We start from the raw sequence: 17,254 nt of genomic DNA on the forward strand, positions 1-17,254 counted from the left end.
ACTGTGTTTGACATTTGTGATGTTCTCTAAAAGCTCAACTCACAGTCTGAACCTGTTAAAATGCCACGCAGGCCCGAGCAGGGAGAAGAAAGGTGTGCTTCCCCTTTCCAACGACGCTCAAAACAAGGTGCATTGTTTCCTCAGAATGAGACGAGGAAGTGGCCTGCGATTATCAAATCTCTGGTTCCTCTTTATGCCCTGTTTAAACTCTCAGCCACCGTCCGCCGGTGCACAGGACCTGCCACTCGTGGTGGACGGACACGCAGCAGGAGGCCTGTGGTCGGACAGGGAGACCTTTACCTTCACGCCTTTATCGAAGTTTAGTCTGCGCTCCTAAACTTGGTCAAAGCTCCTCAGTGTGTGATCGGAGCCTGAGAAGTTCTGAACAAGTATAAGATCTCTGACTCCGGCACCAGACGGGCTCCTGCGTTTTACAGGTATGAAAAATAGACTTTTAAATTATAAATTAAACAAATACTACTAATAAATACTGAGCAGAACACTGTGCTATGTGCTTTCTGAATTATGTGAAATTATCACTTTTAAGTCAATTTAACATAATGTGAAACCTGTCATGGTACAGAGCAAACGCAGAAGTGAGACTGATATTTGAAGCTAAAATGATCAACTCTGTGGTAACAGAGACAGTAGTGACACATCCATACATTTGACAGATGCAACTCTTTTATTTCCATACACATTGACAAACAGGGAGTCAGACAAACGGGCCGTAGCGTTAAACATTCGCGTTCTTGACAAGTCACATGTACAATAAATAAGACATGATGAGACGTGCTCGTACAATCGGAGCTGCCGCAGCGGCGGCGTTTCACAGACGCGCCCCAGGATCGCGTGTGCGCGTCGTGTTTATTATTAGTACATGAGGAGACAAGCATCAGGTGTGGAGCTACAGGTGGAAGACGTCCTCAGCGAACAGGAACACGCCAGGGGATGAAACGAGGACTGTGCAGTGGTTCCTTAAGCATATTTCCCTGAGCAAAAGGCTCAAATAGCGCAGAAATACACTAAGTTCCCTTTGGGCGTCAGAGGGAACCAACGCAGGGACGTCACAGCCGCCCGGAACCAGGCTTCATGTGTTTTTGCCATTCTACTCTAAACTTTCACGTTTATTACAGGGCACGCTTCATTCCTTTTATTGCACGTCTGCTGGACGCTGTAGTAGATGCTGAAGGACGGTGACGACACCGCTGCGGGGTCACGCTGCTCATCAGATGAATGCATTCAGTGTCTACTGGTCACAAGCATCGTAGTGCTGGGTTAATACTCAAGGCTTTGGCCTCCTTCATCAACGATTCACAATCAAAAACAAAAACATAGTCAGATTTGAACACAAATTAAAAACAATGTGCAAGTAAAAGAATGTGAGAAGTAAGTGCAACGTTTCCCCCCAGAGCACGGCCGACTTTCTTCATCTCAGTCACATCAGCAGGTGACGCTGACGATTACAGTGTGCTTTAAAAACAGGTGGCATTAATGTAAAATCTCTGGTTTGCAGTAAACTGGCTAAAAGGTCCTGAAGCTGTGGACATGTGTAATGTGAGATAGGAGTCACTGTCCCCATAGAATGAAGAGTAACAGACGCATGCTGAAGGGTCAGACGGATGCAGATCAATGAACAGCTGAGAGTCAGTAACGTCAGGCCGTCTGCCGTCAGGGAAGCAGAACATTCAACACCAAGGCTTTAACTACTCAGGCTGAATCAGACCGATTGTATTCACCCTCTTCCTGTAGTTAAACCTATTTCTGTTGTAGTGTTTAATGATTTCTACCTCTGATGATGTGACACAGCAGCATAACAACGGTTATATAGACGCACCAGTGAGCAGGAGGCTGAGGGTCTAGAAGCGTCCTGCCCATTACTAGACACGACTTTATCCCTTTTATCATTACAAAATCACTTATATGAAGCATCTTTTGTTCACCTTTGGCAATAAACAAGAGGAGCAAGACAAGAAAAATCCAAGGTGCCAAGTCGTAACTCAATGTGTCACGGCTCCCAGACACTCGAGTTATACACGATAAGAACCTGACGCGTTCCTCTACTGATCAAAATACACACGGTTTTAGAGCTTTTGAGGGAAGATAAATAGTTTGTCATTCTTAAATTACAATAATAACCATCTAATCCTGACATACATACATGAGACGTGGCATTAGCATGTTTTGACAGCACGCAGGTGAAGTCCACCCGCTGTCAGAGCTGAAGACAAACCTCCACTCGGACCGCGTCTAGTCGTCCACGGTGATGTTGCGGAACAGGTAGGCCATGGACTCCCCGTTGTGAATGCGGCGAATAGCCTCAGCCAGGATCATGCTCACGTCCACAGTCTTTATTTTGGGACACTGCAGCTTCTGGACTTCGTGGGGAACTGTGTTTGTGACCACCACCTGAGGATGCAGCACAGAGAGAGAATCTGAGCAGCAGAAGCAAACGAAACAAACATGAACATACAATAAACTCATGGTGAAGAAACACTTTTGTTTTCTGAAAACTGGATGATGAGGTGGAAGCGAAAACTGAGATTCATAGTTTACAGAAACGCAACTGTAGATACGAGCTTCTCCTTGTTCTCGTTGCAACGCACTCATGCAAAAAACATAACCTTTCATTATGAGGAAGTATCTTGTTTGACTTCACGCAGCGATGACACTTTGTCCTCACCTCATCGATGGCAGACTCCTCGATGAGGCGCGGGGCATCAGCAGACAGTAAACCGTGAGTGGCCATGATGTAAATTTTATAAGCTCCTCTTTCCTTCAGGATCTCTGCAGCAGCAACAAAGTCTCCTACGTCATCTATAATGTCATCCTAAAAACAAAAGCAAGAAACACAGCCTGCATGTGAGGGTTGGGATACGTGGACCAACCTTAGGTGATATAGACTATACATAGTCTGCATCTCTGTGCATTCTTCTGACTGTCCACAAAGTCAGCCTACAGCTGCATACAGATGCTTCCTCAAAGTGTGTAGCTGCAGCTTAGAACCTTTAGGTGGCAGTGACGCTCTGCAGCGTCCTCTCAGCAGAACAGAAATAAGGTCATTTTATTGAAAAGCATAAACTACTAGTCGAAATGTTTATTAATATTAAGAGCATCAAATAAGAAATATTACAGAGCTATTTACAACATTTCTTATATTATGTATTATAAAATACATTTGCATATAGGTTTTTTTAAGCATTTTTTTCTAAACATACAAAAATGGTTTTGTTCTTTTATTTGGATATTTATTGTTGTCAATGACAAAAATAGAAAATATTGCTAGACTCATCTTTCTAGAGGTAAAAGGAGGATATTTATCCTGTTTAATTTTAGTAAAAGACTAAACTACTGTTCTGAAATAATAGGAGAATATTCATCACTGGTCATACCCAACCAAATAAGGCTGAACCAGCAAAGTGTTGTTTGACTTCAGCACCTGTATCTTTTACTGCTTATAAGCTAAAGAGGTGATAAAAACAGTTGTCTCATTTAAAAAGTATGAGTATGTAGGTTACAGCCTTTAAATCACACTGTCATATAATATACAAACTATATCGACCTTCAATTGGTATTGGTCTCATTCGCTGCTAGCGCAGAGCTGCATCTTACCACAATGATGGCGATTCTCCCTCCCACGTCTCCGACTACAGTGATGGGAGGTTTCTCCTTGGCCATCATTACTGCAAAGTAAGAGAGGAAACGGTGACCTGTGAGAAGAACAACCTCCTCAACATAAAGACATCTCCGTAGATTGGGTAAAATGGGTTGAGAAAACATTTTGCAGACTGAGTTCATAATTGGATCATGTAACTGAGTAGCACACGTTCAATTAAGTTAATTCAATGCCGTAATTAAAATCTGATGTGATAATCACAAGCCAGCAATTGCTTGCGATGATCCCACCATTCTACCCCATCTACCCCTACGAGGAATTCAGATGTTAAACTTACGACAGCACATGCCATGCAAAATGAGGAAAAAGAAATAAAATGACAGGCTTTTCTACCAGGATACCCATCGACAGACAGCTGCCGGACACACAACCTCAGGTCCTGTGGCAGGCACATGGGAGCAGTCTGCACGTGAGAGTAATGCACCACAGTCTTACTCCACACAGGACGACAGCGGCTAAACAGGCACTGAGGAGGGTTTCACACACACATCTGGTTCTGTTCTGGGGTCAGTCCTCAGGTGAACATCCCTGCTGCCACACATTACTTTTACATGAACCAAAGAACCAGATTACATCCTGTGCGCTTGTCTCAGCATCTGTGTGATGTAATGATGTAACCAAACTCAGATCAAACATTTCTTCAATTTGTCATTATTTAACAATGAAACATTAAATATATTGTGTTTCAAGAAGAACAAGATGCCTTTTTTAGCCCTGTACTCCAAGTATTCCTGTACATATAAATGCAGTCATTCAAAGGGTAAAAGAACACAATCAACTAGTAAACAATCAGCCGGCAGAGCTGATTGGGAAGGAAAAGGTGGAAGCAGAGAGAGGAAGAGCATGCCTTGCAGAACACTCTGCTGAATACCGTGAGTCCCACAACATCAGAAACCCTGGAAGTGTCACATTCAGACGTCTAGAACAGCAAAAGCCACGTCGTTAGCAGGTCACGCGCTGACGGAGAAGGTTTTTACTGCTTGCTGGGAGTCTGCAACAAGCCACTTGACAGATGCTTGGTTGAGTATCTTTAGAAAGGCGACTTTGGTAAGATTCTGAGGGAATGGAGTTAGTCAATGGGGCTTCACTGGCAAATATTAGCAGCAGGTTCTAGCAAACGCCTGTAATACTGCATTAAATAAGTACAAGTCGCCTGTGAAGGTAATGAGACTTCTAATGTTTCTCCTGCACTTCGTTAGGTTTCAGGACAAGCATGCTTCGTTGTTATCACCACATGCAGTTATGACCAAACGTTGATCAGGTTTCTCAGAGCAGGTTAAATAAAGGTGCACCATGTGTTGATTGGCAAGATGAGTCCAGACATTTAAATGAAACGAAAGAAACAAAACAAAGATGGCGCGGCTCTGCTTTGATTCATGGGTTTTTAAAAATACAACCAGAACACAAAATAAAGACGGTTTGACCATCTTGTAGAAGCAGCCGCCTGGAGTCTTCTGCAGGAAGGTGCCGTGAACCTGAGAGCTGCTGGTTTCACACCGCGCGTGCCAATAAACGGCGTAATGAATGGAGAGGACTGGAGCCAGCTGGCCGGAACGAGCTCCGTCACTGTCAGTTGTTCCAACAGTCTCCAGAACCAATCCAGACTGTGCTTCCACAAGATGCGACACAAACCCTTTATCTACACATGCACAAATCGAGGAACCACTCGCAGAGGGATCATTTCATAGTCAGATGGAAATTAAGTTTACGGTCGTACTTGGGAGCTCTATGCCAGGGAACGGCGCTTGTTGTTTGCCTGCTTTTGCCAACAAATAAACACCACGTTAACACAAATGCACAAGTATCTGACATGACAAACAGGATGCCAAGACTTGGAAAATCCTCTTTTCTAGTTTGACCACAAAGAAATGTTTAAGACAAGCTATCCTCATGGTTGGGTCAGTTTTAAGGTGATCGGTCCAGGTGAGGATTTTTAAAGCCAAGGGTAACACTAAAAACACGCAAAATAGTTTTCTTCTAAATAATAACACAAATACAGGATGCAAATACTTTGGAGTCATTTGCCAATGACACAATTTATCAGACTGAATATCTGGTGTTATTTTACACAATAAAGACTGGGAATATATTCATAATCGTGTTAGAATTACACACCAATATGTAAATATTTTTAGTCCAACAGGGACATTCTAAAACTTGAAATGAATGTTCAGCACATCATCCTTTATAAAATAGGAGAAGTAGATGTTTCTGTGCAATTAAAGACATGCAGTAACACAAATCTAGTTCTGATGGATGGCATGAGTGTCGTTAGCTCCAAACAGAGGTGTTATTGGCTGGATATACATTAGAAATAAAGTGTTAAACTCTGAAGCACTGATGAGCTGAACTAGCAGCTATGAGTTGGGTTATTACATTTCATTGTGTGGATTGGCATGGGCATAAACTGCCTATAAAAAGCATGAACACCTGCACAAGTACAACCTGGAGGTTTTCACCTCTTTGACAAGTAAAATGCATTACTTAATATATAAAGGAGTATAGGTCTATGTAGTGCGTCTTTAGGAAACTGAAGGAATCTGTGCACAGTAGGCTTTCCTTAAATGCAAAGACTAGTGAGGGTCCTCCAGGCAACGTTAAAGAGCCACAAGCTTTAAAGTTAGAATGAGAGCGTGCATAAAGCAAACATTTGCAGGGTTTGTTGACAGTCGCAGCATCTAATTTGATTTCCTAATGTTATATTTTGGTTTGATCAGGCCACAAAACCTTCTCGAGGCGACTTCAGAGACTCCCACTGCCGCAATGAGAATGTTTTTAAAAGTCTAGAGGGGAAAAGTTCCTCAGGTGGTTAATACTTTTCATAGGCACTATATGTTGTATGAAGAAGTACAGTGAAGGACTTGGACCTGCTGCACAAACTATGCTGTACTTAGATGGGTATTCTTACAAGGTAGCTCCAGTCCAGTGTGTCCTGTGGTGTTGCGTACAGAGGGTGGGGAGTGCCTTCCATCAGCCATGTCAGATTCTGAACACTGAGCCTCGCCATGAATCACAGCCAGACCCAGACGCAGGCGCTCTGCGTAGGACTGAGCCCTGAAAAAAACAACAGTCAAAGTAGAGAAAAGTGAGAATGCAGAGGCAAAAGAGAGCAGGAACCTTGTCAGCAATTTCATTGTGTTCTATACTTTACACATAACACATACTGTATTAGTAAAATGAACAGTTTGGAAATAGATAAACTGTGCATTACATTATATTCCACCTATTTTTAGTTGAAACCATAAATTGTGCTCTCTGTGCCATTAGTTACCTTTTAGCTGCTGCAGGAGATTTTGCGACAATTATGGCATTTCTGTAATTAGGAATCTGGCAGAAAAAGGGAAAAGCACATTAATGTTGGTCAGATCGACACGTTTGATTGGATTAGTACCTTTGAGTCACTCAAACACATTCACTTTGATCAACCATCACCTCTTCTTGAATGTACTGAATCAAAAAAGGAGAGGCACGCAAGTTATCCACTGGAAAGCTGAAGAAGCCCTGGATCTCCTTCTGATGCAAGTCCATAGTAATGATGTGTGTTAATCCTAGAGGAATAAAATCATATGAATGATGCGCAATTGAACGATAAATAGGTTTCATGCCTTTAGATACAGTGGACACCAGACAACAACGAGCATTGAGAAGTAAGAAACGTTAGGCCAAATGTTATAGTTCATACCTGCTTTAGCCAACATGGACGCTAACAACTTGCACACGATTGAGCCTCTCTTCCTCATCTTGCACTGCTTGCTGTATGGGAAGTAGGGAATGACGCCAATGATGTTCTTTGCACAGGAGGTCTTGAGAGCGTAGGCCATGACAAGTAGCTCCATAATGGCTGTGTTGACATCTCTGGAGGCAGTAAAACACACACACACACACACACACAGTTAAGTTATATCAGTCTATGTGGACTGATGTGATCTGTGCCAGATGTTTCTATAGTCACCTTGGTATAGTCTGTATAATGAAGATAGTTTGTCCACGAACAGACTCTTTGACATCTACTCTAGTCTCTGTACAGGAAACAAGACATGATTAGTCCATTTAGAAAAGCCACACACTGCAAACAGAAAATACAGTAATGCAGAGTAGTTACATCAAGTTTAAATGTCCATGCATGAAACACGGAGCATGACTACATCTTCCCATCAGGCCACATTTTCCTCACCTCTGTTGGATTCCTGAAAGACCACAGACTTCCCCAGTTCAACTCCCAGCCGTCTGTGAAACAAAAACACGTTTCACCCACAGCCAAACCAACTGCGAAATTGTGCGAGCAGCAGGAATGATCAGTGGCATGCAGCCCGGTGTGATCTTCATTAAAATAGGGCGTTCAAGTCCAAGTCAAGATGTACAGACAATGTGATGAGGCGCTTATGGCAGCATTCGTTAATTCCCTGCTGAGAGATGCTGATCTGACTGTGATCGGTGTTCGTTCTGGCCACCGTTAGCCAAACACCACCGACCAACGGGACAACTACTTACTCCGTTATCTTCTTGGCCAACTCTGTGCAGGCTGCGGAGGAGTTTGCGGAGAAAACGCGATAGCCACTTTTAGCGATGTTCATTGCGGCGCTGCTGCTGCTCTAATTATCAGACCGAGGGACGACCAATAGTTTTTACACCAAACACTGCGTTTGTTGTCAATTTGCCTGCGATGTTGACGTTAGCGCCACCAGTTAGCTTAGCTAGCTAGCCGCTGCACACTAGCCTGCTACGTTTTGGTAGGTCACGCGAAATACCCTTCGGCGTGAAATAAAAACTTGATTACACCATGACTACAAACCAGAGACAATTATTTTCAGCATTGCATTGATTGTCCTATTATATGTGTGCGAACGCTTTGGCGCTAAACTGGTCAATAACGTAGCCGAGTGAGACCAGTAACTTTTCCGCAGAGCTACGGAACCTCTTCTGGGACAAACTGTGCAACTGCGGCTTATGGAAGACATGTTTTGATAATTGAGAGTGAAGGTTCTCTGCAAGATTAGGATTATATTTAGTATCATGTCTCATTTTATTTTAGCAGCAAAGGAATGATGAGAAAAGGGAAATCAAATAAATATGGTATGAAAAACATGTGACACAGTTAAATGATCCCCACCGACATTAAGGTGGGTCGTTTTGCAAAAACGGGGAATGTGGGTTTAATTTAATATTAGCCCTAGATTAATTAAAAGAATAAAATAAATGACATGTTTATTTGCACCTGAAAAGCAGTGCTACTCCACATGTCCACTAGATGGCACCACACCCTGTTGTGAGTAGAGGTATGCCGTTAGACTTATTTGTTAGAAAATGATTAGGTATTTGTTTTTCTGGAAAGAGTGGGTTAAAGGTATGACATGGTTTAAATGAAGCGGAGCCCCAGTCTGCTACAGTCCGTGTGGACCGCTTCTTTGTATTATCATTATAAGCAGAGCATGATTATCCGTAATGTAGTAATATAAAAAATGCCACTTAATTTTATGATTTAAAGATATTCAGTATTGCTGTAAACACTGATGCTGTTGTATTTTATTGAAAGAGCCTAATTTGTATTAACTTATTTGCCTTCTAACATTTTACATTTGATTATGTAATACTATAATTCCATTAATAAGGGAATATGGCAACGCTGCTTTCATAGTTTATTATGCAGTCCAGGAAAAATAAGCTGTGTCACCTTAAGTCACAGTTTTCTCAGGAGCATGAGTTGTTGAAAATATACTGTCTGTCAATGTTTAACATGGGTGTGTGTGTACGTCCACAGTAAGGCACTAAATATCAAGTCAATCATAGTTTGTGTCCTTTCGTAGCATTTATTTGACTTGGAGCCGTTCGCTCCGTTCTGGGTGAGTAACAAGAACGTTTTCCTCTTTACAGATGTGAATAACACAAGCAGCATATGGTTCCCATCAGATCACCGCTGCTGTAGAATGTGTGCATTGAGTGAAGGGGGCAACGGCTCAGCGATAGAGCAACAGAGAACACGTCACATAATCTGTATCGACGGAGCGATTTCACATTTTAATTTTTACTAAAGCGTTTTTTTGAATTCATATCAGCGAGGCTTTGTAAGAAATTCAATGTTATCAGAGCTTAATCTCCCCGCTGTCCTGGAGCGTTGACTCTGGAGGTCAAAGTGCGCTTCTTTATCTTATTTTGACATCATAATCTTGCATTGCATTCATGCACACAAGTTCCATGTACACATCTGACTCCCCTCTTAGGGATTTGTGGTCTATCTCATCATGTTTTCATCACACACCAACTACAGTATAAAGGTGAAGGTGGGTAGAGGGAGAAAGGAGAGAGAGGGACGGGAAGGCGAGTGGAGCAGAGAGCGAGTGCTGAGGCTCCTCCTCGTTCGCTGCTCGCCTTTTTTCAGCCCGCGCTCCACTCACACTCTCGCTCAGCAGAGAGTCAGTGGAAGAGAGCAACGGGAGGCAGCGGAGCAGCTCGACTCGCTTTCCCCCATTCACCAAGTGACACAAGGAATAGGTAAAGCACACGGCGTTTGTTCTGGGGGAGGGGTGTCTCGCCCACCTCTTCCTTCTGCACGTGCTCAGCTCTGCACAGCTGTGTTTTCAGATGGAGAGCGTGCAGGGAAACAGGGACGTGGACCACGTGGAGCGGCCGAGCCCGCTCACTGACGAGGAGAGGATGATGATCCAGGAGTCCTGGAGCTCAGTGTACGAGAGCTGCGACGACGTCGGGGTGGCCATCCTCATCAGGTACTTCTCCTCAGGCTTTAAGTCTCAGTCACTGCTCGGAATCAATCTCCTATTTATTGTGACAGCGAGAAAAGCTTTTGCACTTGCTCGTTTTTCAGCTCCATCAGTTTTCTCTTCATCTCCACAACTTTAATTAGTTCACTCCAGATAAGGTCAAATTAGCATTTTATCTCCTCCACTCTAATATCTCACCTGCTGGAGACACAGTGACTCACAGACAGACCTGGTCTTTTCTCAAACGTGTTTCCATAAAGTCCAGGAGGAGTCGGTCATATTTCCTCACATTCACCTCTGGCCTCTTTTTCTTTCCATCCATCATGCATCAGCGGCTCATAAATGACTCCCATACAGAGCGGGTCATACTTTGAATTCCTGCGCAGAGGACCAGGCAGCCCACAAGCAGCGTGACTCCATCACCAGCAGCCGCTTTCTGTACAACATCCCACTTCTCTCTGGAAACAGGAGCCGCTCGCGTTACGGTCTTCGTGCTCATCCTTTATTATTGCAGCCCATGAAAGTTGAGCCCAGGGTCAGAATTAAGGTTGTGCAACCGGCGTCAGTAAAACAATGCGTTTTCCCACTTTACGGAATATTATGTTTTTTCTTCCCAAATGTATGAAAACCTGAATTTTCCCTCCGATATTACTTAGTGGAAACCACATGACCTTCAGGAGGGCAACACGTGAGCACGACAGCGAGTGAATCCAGGCCTCACCTGAACACAGGTTTAACTTAAACAGTCTTTGGAGCAACTGATAACATTTAGTGTCGCAAATTATGACTGACTGCCACTGAAATTAGAAGCAGTCTTTGTATGCGGCTTTTCAGTTAGTCCTGAAGAATAAAAAAGTGAGGATTTCGAGTCCAATGTCCACATAAAACTCTAATGAGGCTATTTATATGCAACCACAGGTCATGCAATTACAGAAGAGAGAGATTAAACACGGCGGTTCCTCATTACTTTGGAGTGAATCTAGGAATACTTGCAGAGGACCCTCCACCCAGAGCCGGGAGATTAAGACAGGACCTCACACCCTCGTTCCCTTTGCAGCCATTTAAATTCAGGAGTAAAGCCTCATATCCAGCCGTGTGCTGCAGACCCCACACACAGAACAACATTGCTTCATTCTGGTGTCATGACAGAGATGGGACACCGGGACTCGGTAGCCACTAACCAGATGCTTTGGCCTCATCCCAGACGGTGGAGGAGGAGGTGATTTTGGGTCTTCTTTGCTAATTCTCTGTGACACCTCTGAGGTTCCGACGGGGAAGAAACTCAAAGAAACGTTTCTGAACCTTCTTTTTCTGCCCCTCGACAATGTGAGTTGCGTAAGATGTGCAAAGAAATAGCAAAATAGAGACCTTCCCTCCACGACCCAAAGAATGCTGCATGCCGGTGAAACGTGAGCGCTGGCTGCTTCTGGGCTAACATGAATTGTAAGTTTAGTCTTAAAGTGGAGGAAGGCATCGTGTGTCACCTTCAGCAGCCACTGACGTTTTCCTTTTCCTTCTCGCCCTCTCTAATTATCACGTTTCACCTTTTGTTCGAGTTCGTGCAAACGTGCAGGACCCAGGGTTTGTTTTTCAAAGGCATGACAGAAGCCGGAGCAGAACCAGTCGGACCGAGCCAGCCGGGTCCCAGAGCAGAACCAGGGGGACGGGGTTCTGACACAGGATGTAATTCATGGCATGCGATCTGAGCAACGCCAAACTGAATTACCATGAAGTTCAAGGAGGAACAAAACGATGCATCAAATTCAGCGTGATACTGGGTCTTTGTTGACGCCTGAAAGCAGCCTGTAGCTGATAAGACACTGACGTTACGCTAAGCTCAAATGTGTATAAATGTTTTGATAAGCCTGAAGGAGAAACATGTTCCATTTAATAATTCAACTTAATCTGTTTAGAAAAGATAAACGAAATATATTAAATATGCAATTAATGTAAAAAAGAAAGAAAAAGTTATTTCACCTGCTGATTCCTTCACTTTTTCAATATTCTCCAATTGTAGGAAATATGTACCACCGCCACTGAGAACTGTTAGAGGTGAAGTATGCAGCACTCCCCCGTCAGCGCTGATGTTTACTGGTATCTGTCCAGTCTAAAGGAGGAGCTGGTGCAGGATGAGGACGGTGGGCTCTTCGCTGCAGCTGCCCGTTGCCTCTGACTCAGGTCCAACTCTTCCCTCCGCAGGCTCTTCGTCAACTTCCCCTCGGCCAAGCAGTACTTCAGCCAGTTCCGGCACATGGAGGAGCCGGAGGAGCTGGAGCGCAGCGCCCAGCTCAGGAAGCACGCCCACAGGGTCATGAGCGCCCTCAACACGCTGGTGGAGAGCCTGGAGGACGCGGACAAGGTGGCGTCGGTGCTGCAGGTGGTGGGAAAGGCCCACGCGCTGCGGCACAAGGTGGAGCCCGTCTACTTCAAGGTACCAGTATGACCCGGAGGGTTCCTCGGATTAAACATTAAGGACGTTTCAGGAAATACTGTAACTAAATGCATCACTACAGCTGGCAGCCAGTTAGTTTATTCAGGGGATTCAGGAGAGAGAATAAAACAGCCTGTCATGGTTTGAAGGTAACACAACCCACCCATTAGCTCCAAAGCAGGTTCTCGGCTGAGCCTCCCGGTGTGACCCATGGAGTCAGAGCCTGAACGCGCTGTTTGTCCCGCTCAGATCCTGAGCGGCGTGATCCTGGAGGTGCTGGCGGAGGTGTTCCCTCAGGTGGTGACAGCGGACGTGGGCGCAGCGTGGACCAAGCTCCTGGCCACCGTCTACTTCTACATCACCGCCGTGTACGAGGAGGTGGGCTGGACCGAGCTCCCGGCCTCCACCGGGTGAGGAGCCCGGCCCGCGCCGGCCCGGAGAGCCGGGGTCTCAGCCGTCGCCTCGCAGAGAAAACGGATCAGTGTAATCTGGAAATGTAATCTACTGTAAACTAAGATTATTGCGGGCTATGGAACATACACACTTAATGTAGTCAACAAGAACAGGCGTCAACAAGTGTGTGTGTGTGTGTGTGTGTGTGAGAGAGAGGTTAAAACATTAAAAGCTCTACACTTTGTTTTTCTATCTCATAAAGGACCAAACCATTTATGTAAATGAGAGAGTAAATAGGAAGAGAACGCTATAATAAAGTTACAGTGGACAAGAGGTCACATTTGACTTGGATGTGCCTTCTAGGAAATATCTGTGTGTAGGAACTGCCATTTAAATACCATTCTTTCTAAATATCAAGTGATGTTCTCCCTGATATTTTTCCTGTAATCCGTTTGTGTCAGTCATTCTGAGCATACAGGTCATTTTTACATTTCCAACAGTTACTTGTAATTATTGTGTGAACCATTTCTTGTCCCTTTGTATCTGTATTTACCCTGAATTTGAATAAAAAAACGCATAAACCCCTGTGACATCACGGCTGGGGTGTGGAATCCTTTTAAACCTGTATCGGCCTCATCGCCGTGGATGCGTTGACTGAATTAGACCTCTCCCTCTCTCCTGGCCTACTGCTCCCTTATTCTCAGCTTGAGTCAGCAGTGCTAAGTTTAAGTGGCTCAGCTGCTGGAAGTCTCTATTTATATCCTCATTTATCCCACTACGTTCCGTCTTTTTCTTAATACACCGTAAGAACGCTGCACTTTGCCTGCAGCCACTTCATTAGAGCGCGTGGTATATTTAGAAGCACCGCTGTGAGTTCTGTAATAACAGTTCAGCACATCCAGACGTGCGTTTGGGCACAATAGCAGTGAAGGAGCATTATCCAGAGACACGGTCATTTGACTGGCATGTGTTAATCCGTGCTTTAAAGCCACGTCGCAGCGCTGCCAAAGTGCCACTTAAGGCCAGTTTCAACAGGCCTCTTACAAAACGCTCCCCTTTCTGAGCACAAACCCCGCGATATCATGGCTGCTTCTGTGGCTCGGTTTCGCAGTGGAAACACACAGCATGCTCTGTTTACCTCCCAGTCCTGCCAGCGAGATCGAACCCGCTCCCTGATCCCAGCTAATCCTCGGAGCTAATCTCCCCACTCATGAGCGAGAGCCAAGAGGAAAGACTGAAATAGTCAGATTGTTACAGCACAAAGTGCCTTTTACTATTCCAGCCTTTCCATGGCGAAATGCGCCTCGGTGCTGTAACGGCAGCAGTCCGAGGCAGGACGTCTCCGGGGCAGGACCATGTGCACCACCATGATGGTTCTCACCACTATCGCTCTCATCCTGCGCCAGCGCTTTTCCAGCAAAATCAAGCCGTGAGTACATTTACTGTGCGTTTCTTATAGCAGCTCGCCTCTTTTTTACAAATAATAATGAAACATCAGGTCTGATTTATTGTATTTTTAGATTTAAATACTAATCTCTGACAAAAGGCTATAAAACCTTTAAAGGAATTTTGAAAAATTGAAAACCTTTTAAAAATATTTGCTATTATTCTTTCCCTCCATGTCTCATGTGCTACATATTTCCATTGGCAGTATATGAGACACACACACACACACAAATACAGCAAAGCCTTGTTTTGATGTGAGGGAGGTAAGAGCTTACCTGCATCATTGATTTAAAACCAGCCCCCTGGGTGTAGCATGGATTAAGCAGCTTGCTACACAACAACAGCGCAGGGCCTCCACTCTAATGGGTTGTGAATCCAGGTAGAAGCATCATAGCTCTCCAGTCCATGGCGTCTAATTGATTCAAAGTGCCCCCGCCCCTGGTTAGCCACTCACGCAGCAGTGGCAAACAAGGCCACGTGGCTGCAGCGATGAGGAGCACGGCGGCAGCCGGGTCACGGCAGGATGACCTCACATCTTTACCAGTGCGTGAGCCCTGAGCCCACGTGCAAGCAGCTGTGCAGGACAATACTGATGCCGGTGCTCTGTTGTCACACATTACAGGCAGAAAGATGCTAGTGAGAGAGATGTGCCATACATGAAGAGCAACAGAGCAGCAGATGATCAAAAATGACAGCATGAGCAACACGGGGTAAGAAAACACCCAAGGGAATTCAACTACCAACTGCATAGGATGTGTTTCCCTTTGGATTCTGTGCTGTGAAGCAGGTGTAAGATGCTCGAACTGGCAGATTGAAATATTGGCCAGGACCCAAAAATTGTTGCATTTGCAAAATTAGATGCGTGGTTTACTGGAGTTAGAGTTCAAACTTTGTGCTCATGAAAAAGTTTGAATCAATTAATCAATGAGTCCATGTTTACTACGGCTTTTTTCAAGGGCATTTCTCTGGGAATCAGCAAACAAAAACTCAAACTAATCATTTTTTTCCATTTAGGAAATAAATTATAATATAATATATATATAATATGATATATAGTGTTGGTATTGTCTAGGCTCAGATCATATGAAATAAGCTTTGCCCAGGCACTGTTAGTGGCAGAGCAGGGTAGTAATACTTCCTGTATTACTTAGAAAGTGGCTCAGTGTGGTAATTCCATTCAAAATGGATGTAACTGTCTGGAAAATGGAGGGGGGGGGGGGTCCCAGGCAGGAGGTGGGGGTGGTACAGGGGCACAGATGCATAAAGAGCTGAGATGCCTGTGCCCCACATTTAGCTTAGAAGTGCTCCCCACTGCACCGCTAATACTAAATGATTCAGAGCAACAACAGCCCTACGAGTTATCAGAGGGTTATGATAAAAACATGGCCTCATCACAAGCACTGTTTAGTGCAGCTGTCAAAGATACAAACTTGAGAGTCTGTCTCACCGTTAGTTCTCACAGAGGTGTTGTGCTTCACCTGTCACCTGAATAGCATTCACTTTATCCAGGGAGAGTCGTTCTTTTATGAATGATCGTTTATCTGCATCATTCATGACTTTGCATGTTAGCTTTCACTTCGCCTGCCTCTCTTGTAGATGTGGATTATTTCAGAGAGGGCCATTATTCAACATTTGATGAGCATCAGGTAAGCATTGATTATGTGCTATACTCTATGTTCAGTACATTGATCTGCAAATGAATGGACAAATGTCTCATTCTATAATAACTAAAACCTTGTTTTCTGTTTTCTTTTGTCAGTGGCCTCTTTTGGGAGACAACACGGGAAAGATTCCCTGTAATCCTCCATTGTTTGCTCTCATTGATCTGATTCATCTGTACTTGACAGCTCAGGCCAAGACTCCCACCAGGAGTAAAAAACAACAAGGGCTGGATAAAGAGTGAGCCTGTTTTGATCATGACCTCCGCTGTGAGCCCAGCAGTTGCTCCCTCACTCAGACAGAAAACAACAGTATAATTTTGGGATAATGTCCAGCCAGGAAACCAAAATAATGCAGTGACATAATAATTTTACAGCAATAGTTATATTATTGTCTGCTTTATTAGATGTTACAGAAACAAAACATATTCTGTGCCTCCATTGAAACCTCCCAACCACAGTATAATATTCTTGTCTTTCTGTGTGTTTTGATTTGAACAAAAGTTATCAGTAATGTTAAACAGAAAAGTTGATTGGATTTATGGTATAGGTAGTTTTTCTTAGCAGCTTGCGAGTGACCTGATTTCCTCTAAAATAAGAATGAATGAATTGATGTATTGTCTGTGCTTAATCCTTAAAGGGTTTGTGTTCTCACGATTGAAGCCCACCGACTGAATAAAGTTATGAAAGGCAGCTGTGCAAACTGTGTGGCTCCCAGTGTCTTAGTGGGCTGACCTACATACAGTATGCTCTATACATTCCCTAACCATATAGACCTTGCATATGTTCCCAACTTGCATGTCAGCTGACACTGTAATTAATCAATTGGAGAAAAAAATGGAGAAAAAAATGTTTTTCACCTTAATCTTCTGCACGTAGCGTCCGTTTCTGACGTAACAAACAACATTACATTTTTCTCTTCGGCCCAAAGTCT

General features: G+C 44.1%; 2 protein-coding genes and 1 long non-coding RNA gene across 6 annotated transcripts; 2 read left to right on the forward strand and 1 right to left on the reverse strand.

Annotated features, from left to right (window-relative positions):
- Positions 1 to 662: 662 nt before the first annotated feature.
- Positions 663 to 8,610, reverse strand: LOC114860695 (phosphoribosyl pyrophosphate synthase-associated protein 1). Of its 3 annotated transcripts, XM_055510692.1 has the most exons (12): positions 8,168 to 8,610; positions 7,851 to 7,903; positions 7,629 to 7,695; positions 7,359 to 7,531; positions 7,109 to 7,224; positions 6,948 to 7,003; positions 6,585 to 6,730; positions 5,394 to 5,435; positions 3,613 to 3,683; positions 2,684 to 2,830; positions 2,234 to 2,409; positions 663 to 1,301 (listed from the first exon to the last, which is right to left on the reverse strand). In XM_055510692.1, the coding sequence occupies exons 1-11, from the start codon at positions 8,248 to 8,250 to the stop codon at positions 2,251 to 2,253; spliced, it is 1,113 nt and encodes a 370-aa protein (XP_055366667.1). In that variant the 5' UTR covers positions 8,251 to 8,610; the 3' UTR covers positions 663 to 1,301; positions 2,234 to 2,250. The 3 variants fall into 3 exon arrangements, with proteins under 3 accessions (XP_055366667.1, XP_029015307.1, XP_029015310.1); XM_029159474.3 differs by having other exon boundaries at positions 663 to 2,409; positions 8,168 to 8,609; XM_029159477.3 differs by lacking the exon at positions 5,394 to 5,435 and having other exon boundaries at positions 663 to 2,409; positions 8,168 to 8,608.
- An 890-nt stretch (positions 8,611 to 9,500) lies between these two features.
- Positions 9,501 to 13,806, forward strand: LOC114860569 (cytoglobin-1-like). 2 transcript variants are annotated; one of them, XM_029159251.3, is made up of 4 exons: positions 9,501 to 10,165; positions 10,244 to 10,398; positions 12,592 to 12,823; positions 13,073 to 13,806. In XM_029159251.3, the coding sequence occupies exons 2-4, from the start codon at positions 10,256 to 10,258 to the stop codon at positions 13,235 to 13,237; spliced, it is 540 nt and encodes a 179-aa protein (XP_029015084.1). In that variant the 5' UTR covers positions 9,501 to 10,165; positions 10,244 to 10,255; the 3' UTR covers positions 13,238 to 13,806. The 2 variants fall into 2 exon arrangements, with proteins under 2 accessions (XP_029015084.1, XP_029015083.1); XM_029159250.3 differs by having other exon boundaries at positions 9,508 to 10,165; positions 10,256 to 10,398.
- Positions 13,807 to 14,296: 490 nt separating this feature from the next.
- Positions 14,297 to 17,024, forward strand: LOC114860571 (uncharacterized). The gene is made up of 4 exons (XR_003786635.3): positions 14,297 to 14,645; positions 15,285 to 15,372; positions 16,259 to 16,308; positions 16,422 to 17,024. It is a non-coding gene; the product is annotated as an uncharacterized LOC114860571 (long non-coding RNA).
- The last annotated feature ends 230 nt before the right edge of the window (positions 17,025 to 17,254 follow it).

Source organism: Betta splendens, chromosome 8, assembly GCF_900634795.4.
Source record: "Betta splendens chromosome 8, fBetSpl5.4, whole genome shotgun sequence".
Lineage (NCBI taxonomy): Eukaryota > Metazoa > Chordata > Actinopteri > Anabantiformes > Osphronemidae > Betta > Betta splendens.

Excerpts from the sequence above, each read along its gene's own strand:
- LOC114860695 (XM_055510692.1), bottom strand. The coding sequence starts at position 8,250 with ATGAACATCGCTAAAAGTGGCTATCGCGTTTTCTCCGCAAACTCCTCC. Across the intron at positions 7,696-7,850 it reads CTTTCAGGAATCCAACAGAG|AGACTAGAGTAGATGTCAAA; the intron begins GTGAGGAAAATG and ends TTTCCTGTACAG. Across the intron at positions 6,731-6,947 it reads TCTCCTGCAGCAGCTAAAAG|GGCTCAGTCCTACGCAGAGC; the intron begins GTAACTAATGGC and ends TGTTTTTTTCAG.
- LOC114860569 (XM_029159251.3), top strand. The coding sequence starts at position 10,256 with ATGGAGAGCGTGCAGGGAAACAGGGACGTGGACCACGTGGAGCGGCCG. Across the intron at positions 10,399-12,591 it reads GGGGTGGCCATCCTCATCAG|GCTCTTCGTCAACTTCCCCT; the intron begins GTACTTCTCCTC and ends TTCCCTCCGCAG. Across the intron at positions 12,824-13,072 it reads TGGAGCCCGTCTACTTCAAG|ATCCTGAGCGGCGTGATCCT; the intron begins GTACCAGTATGA and ends TGTCCCGCTCAG.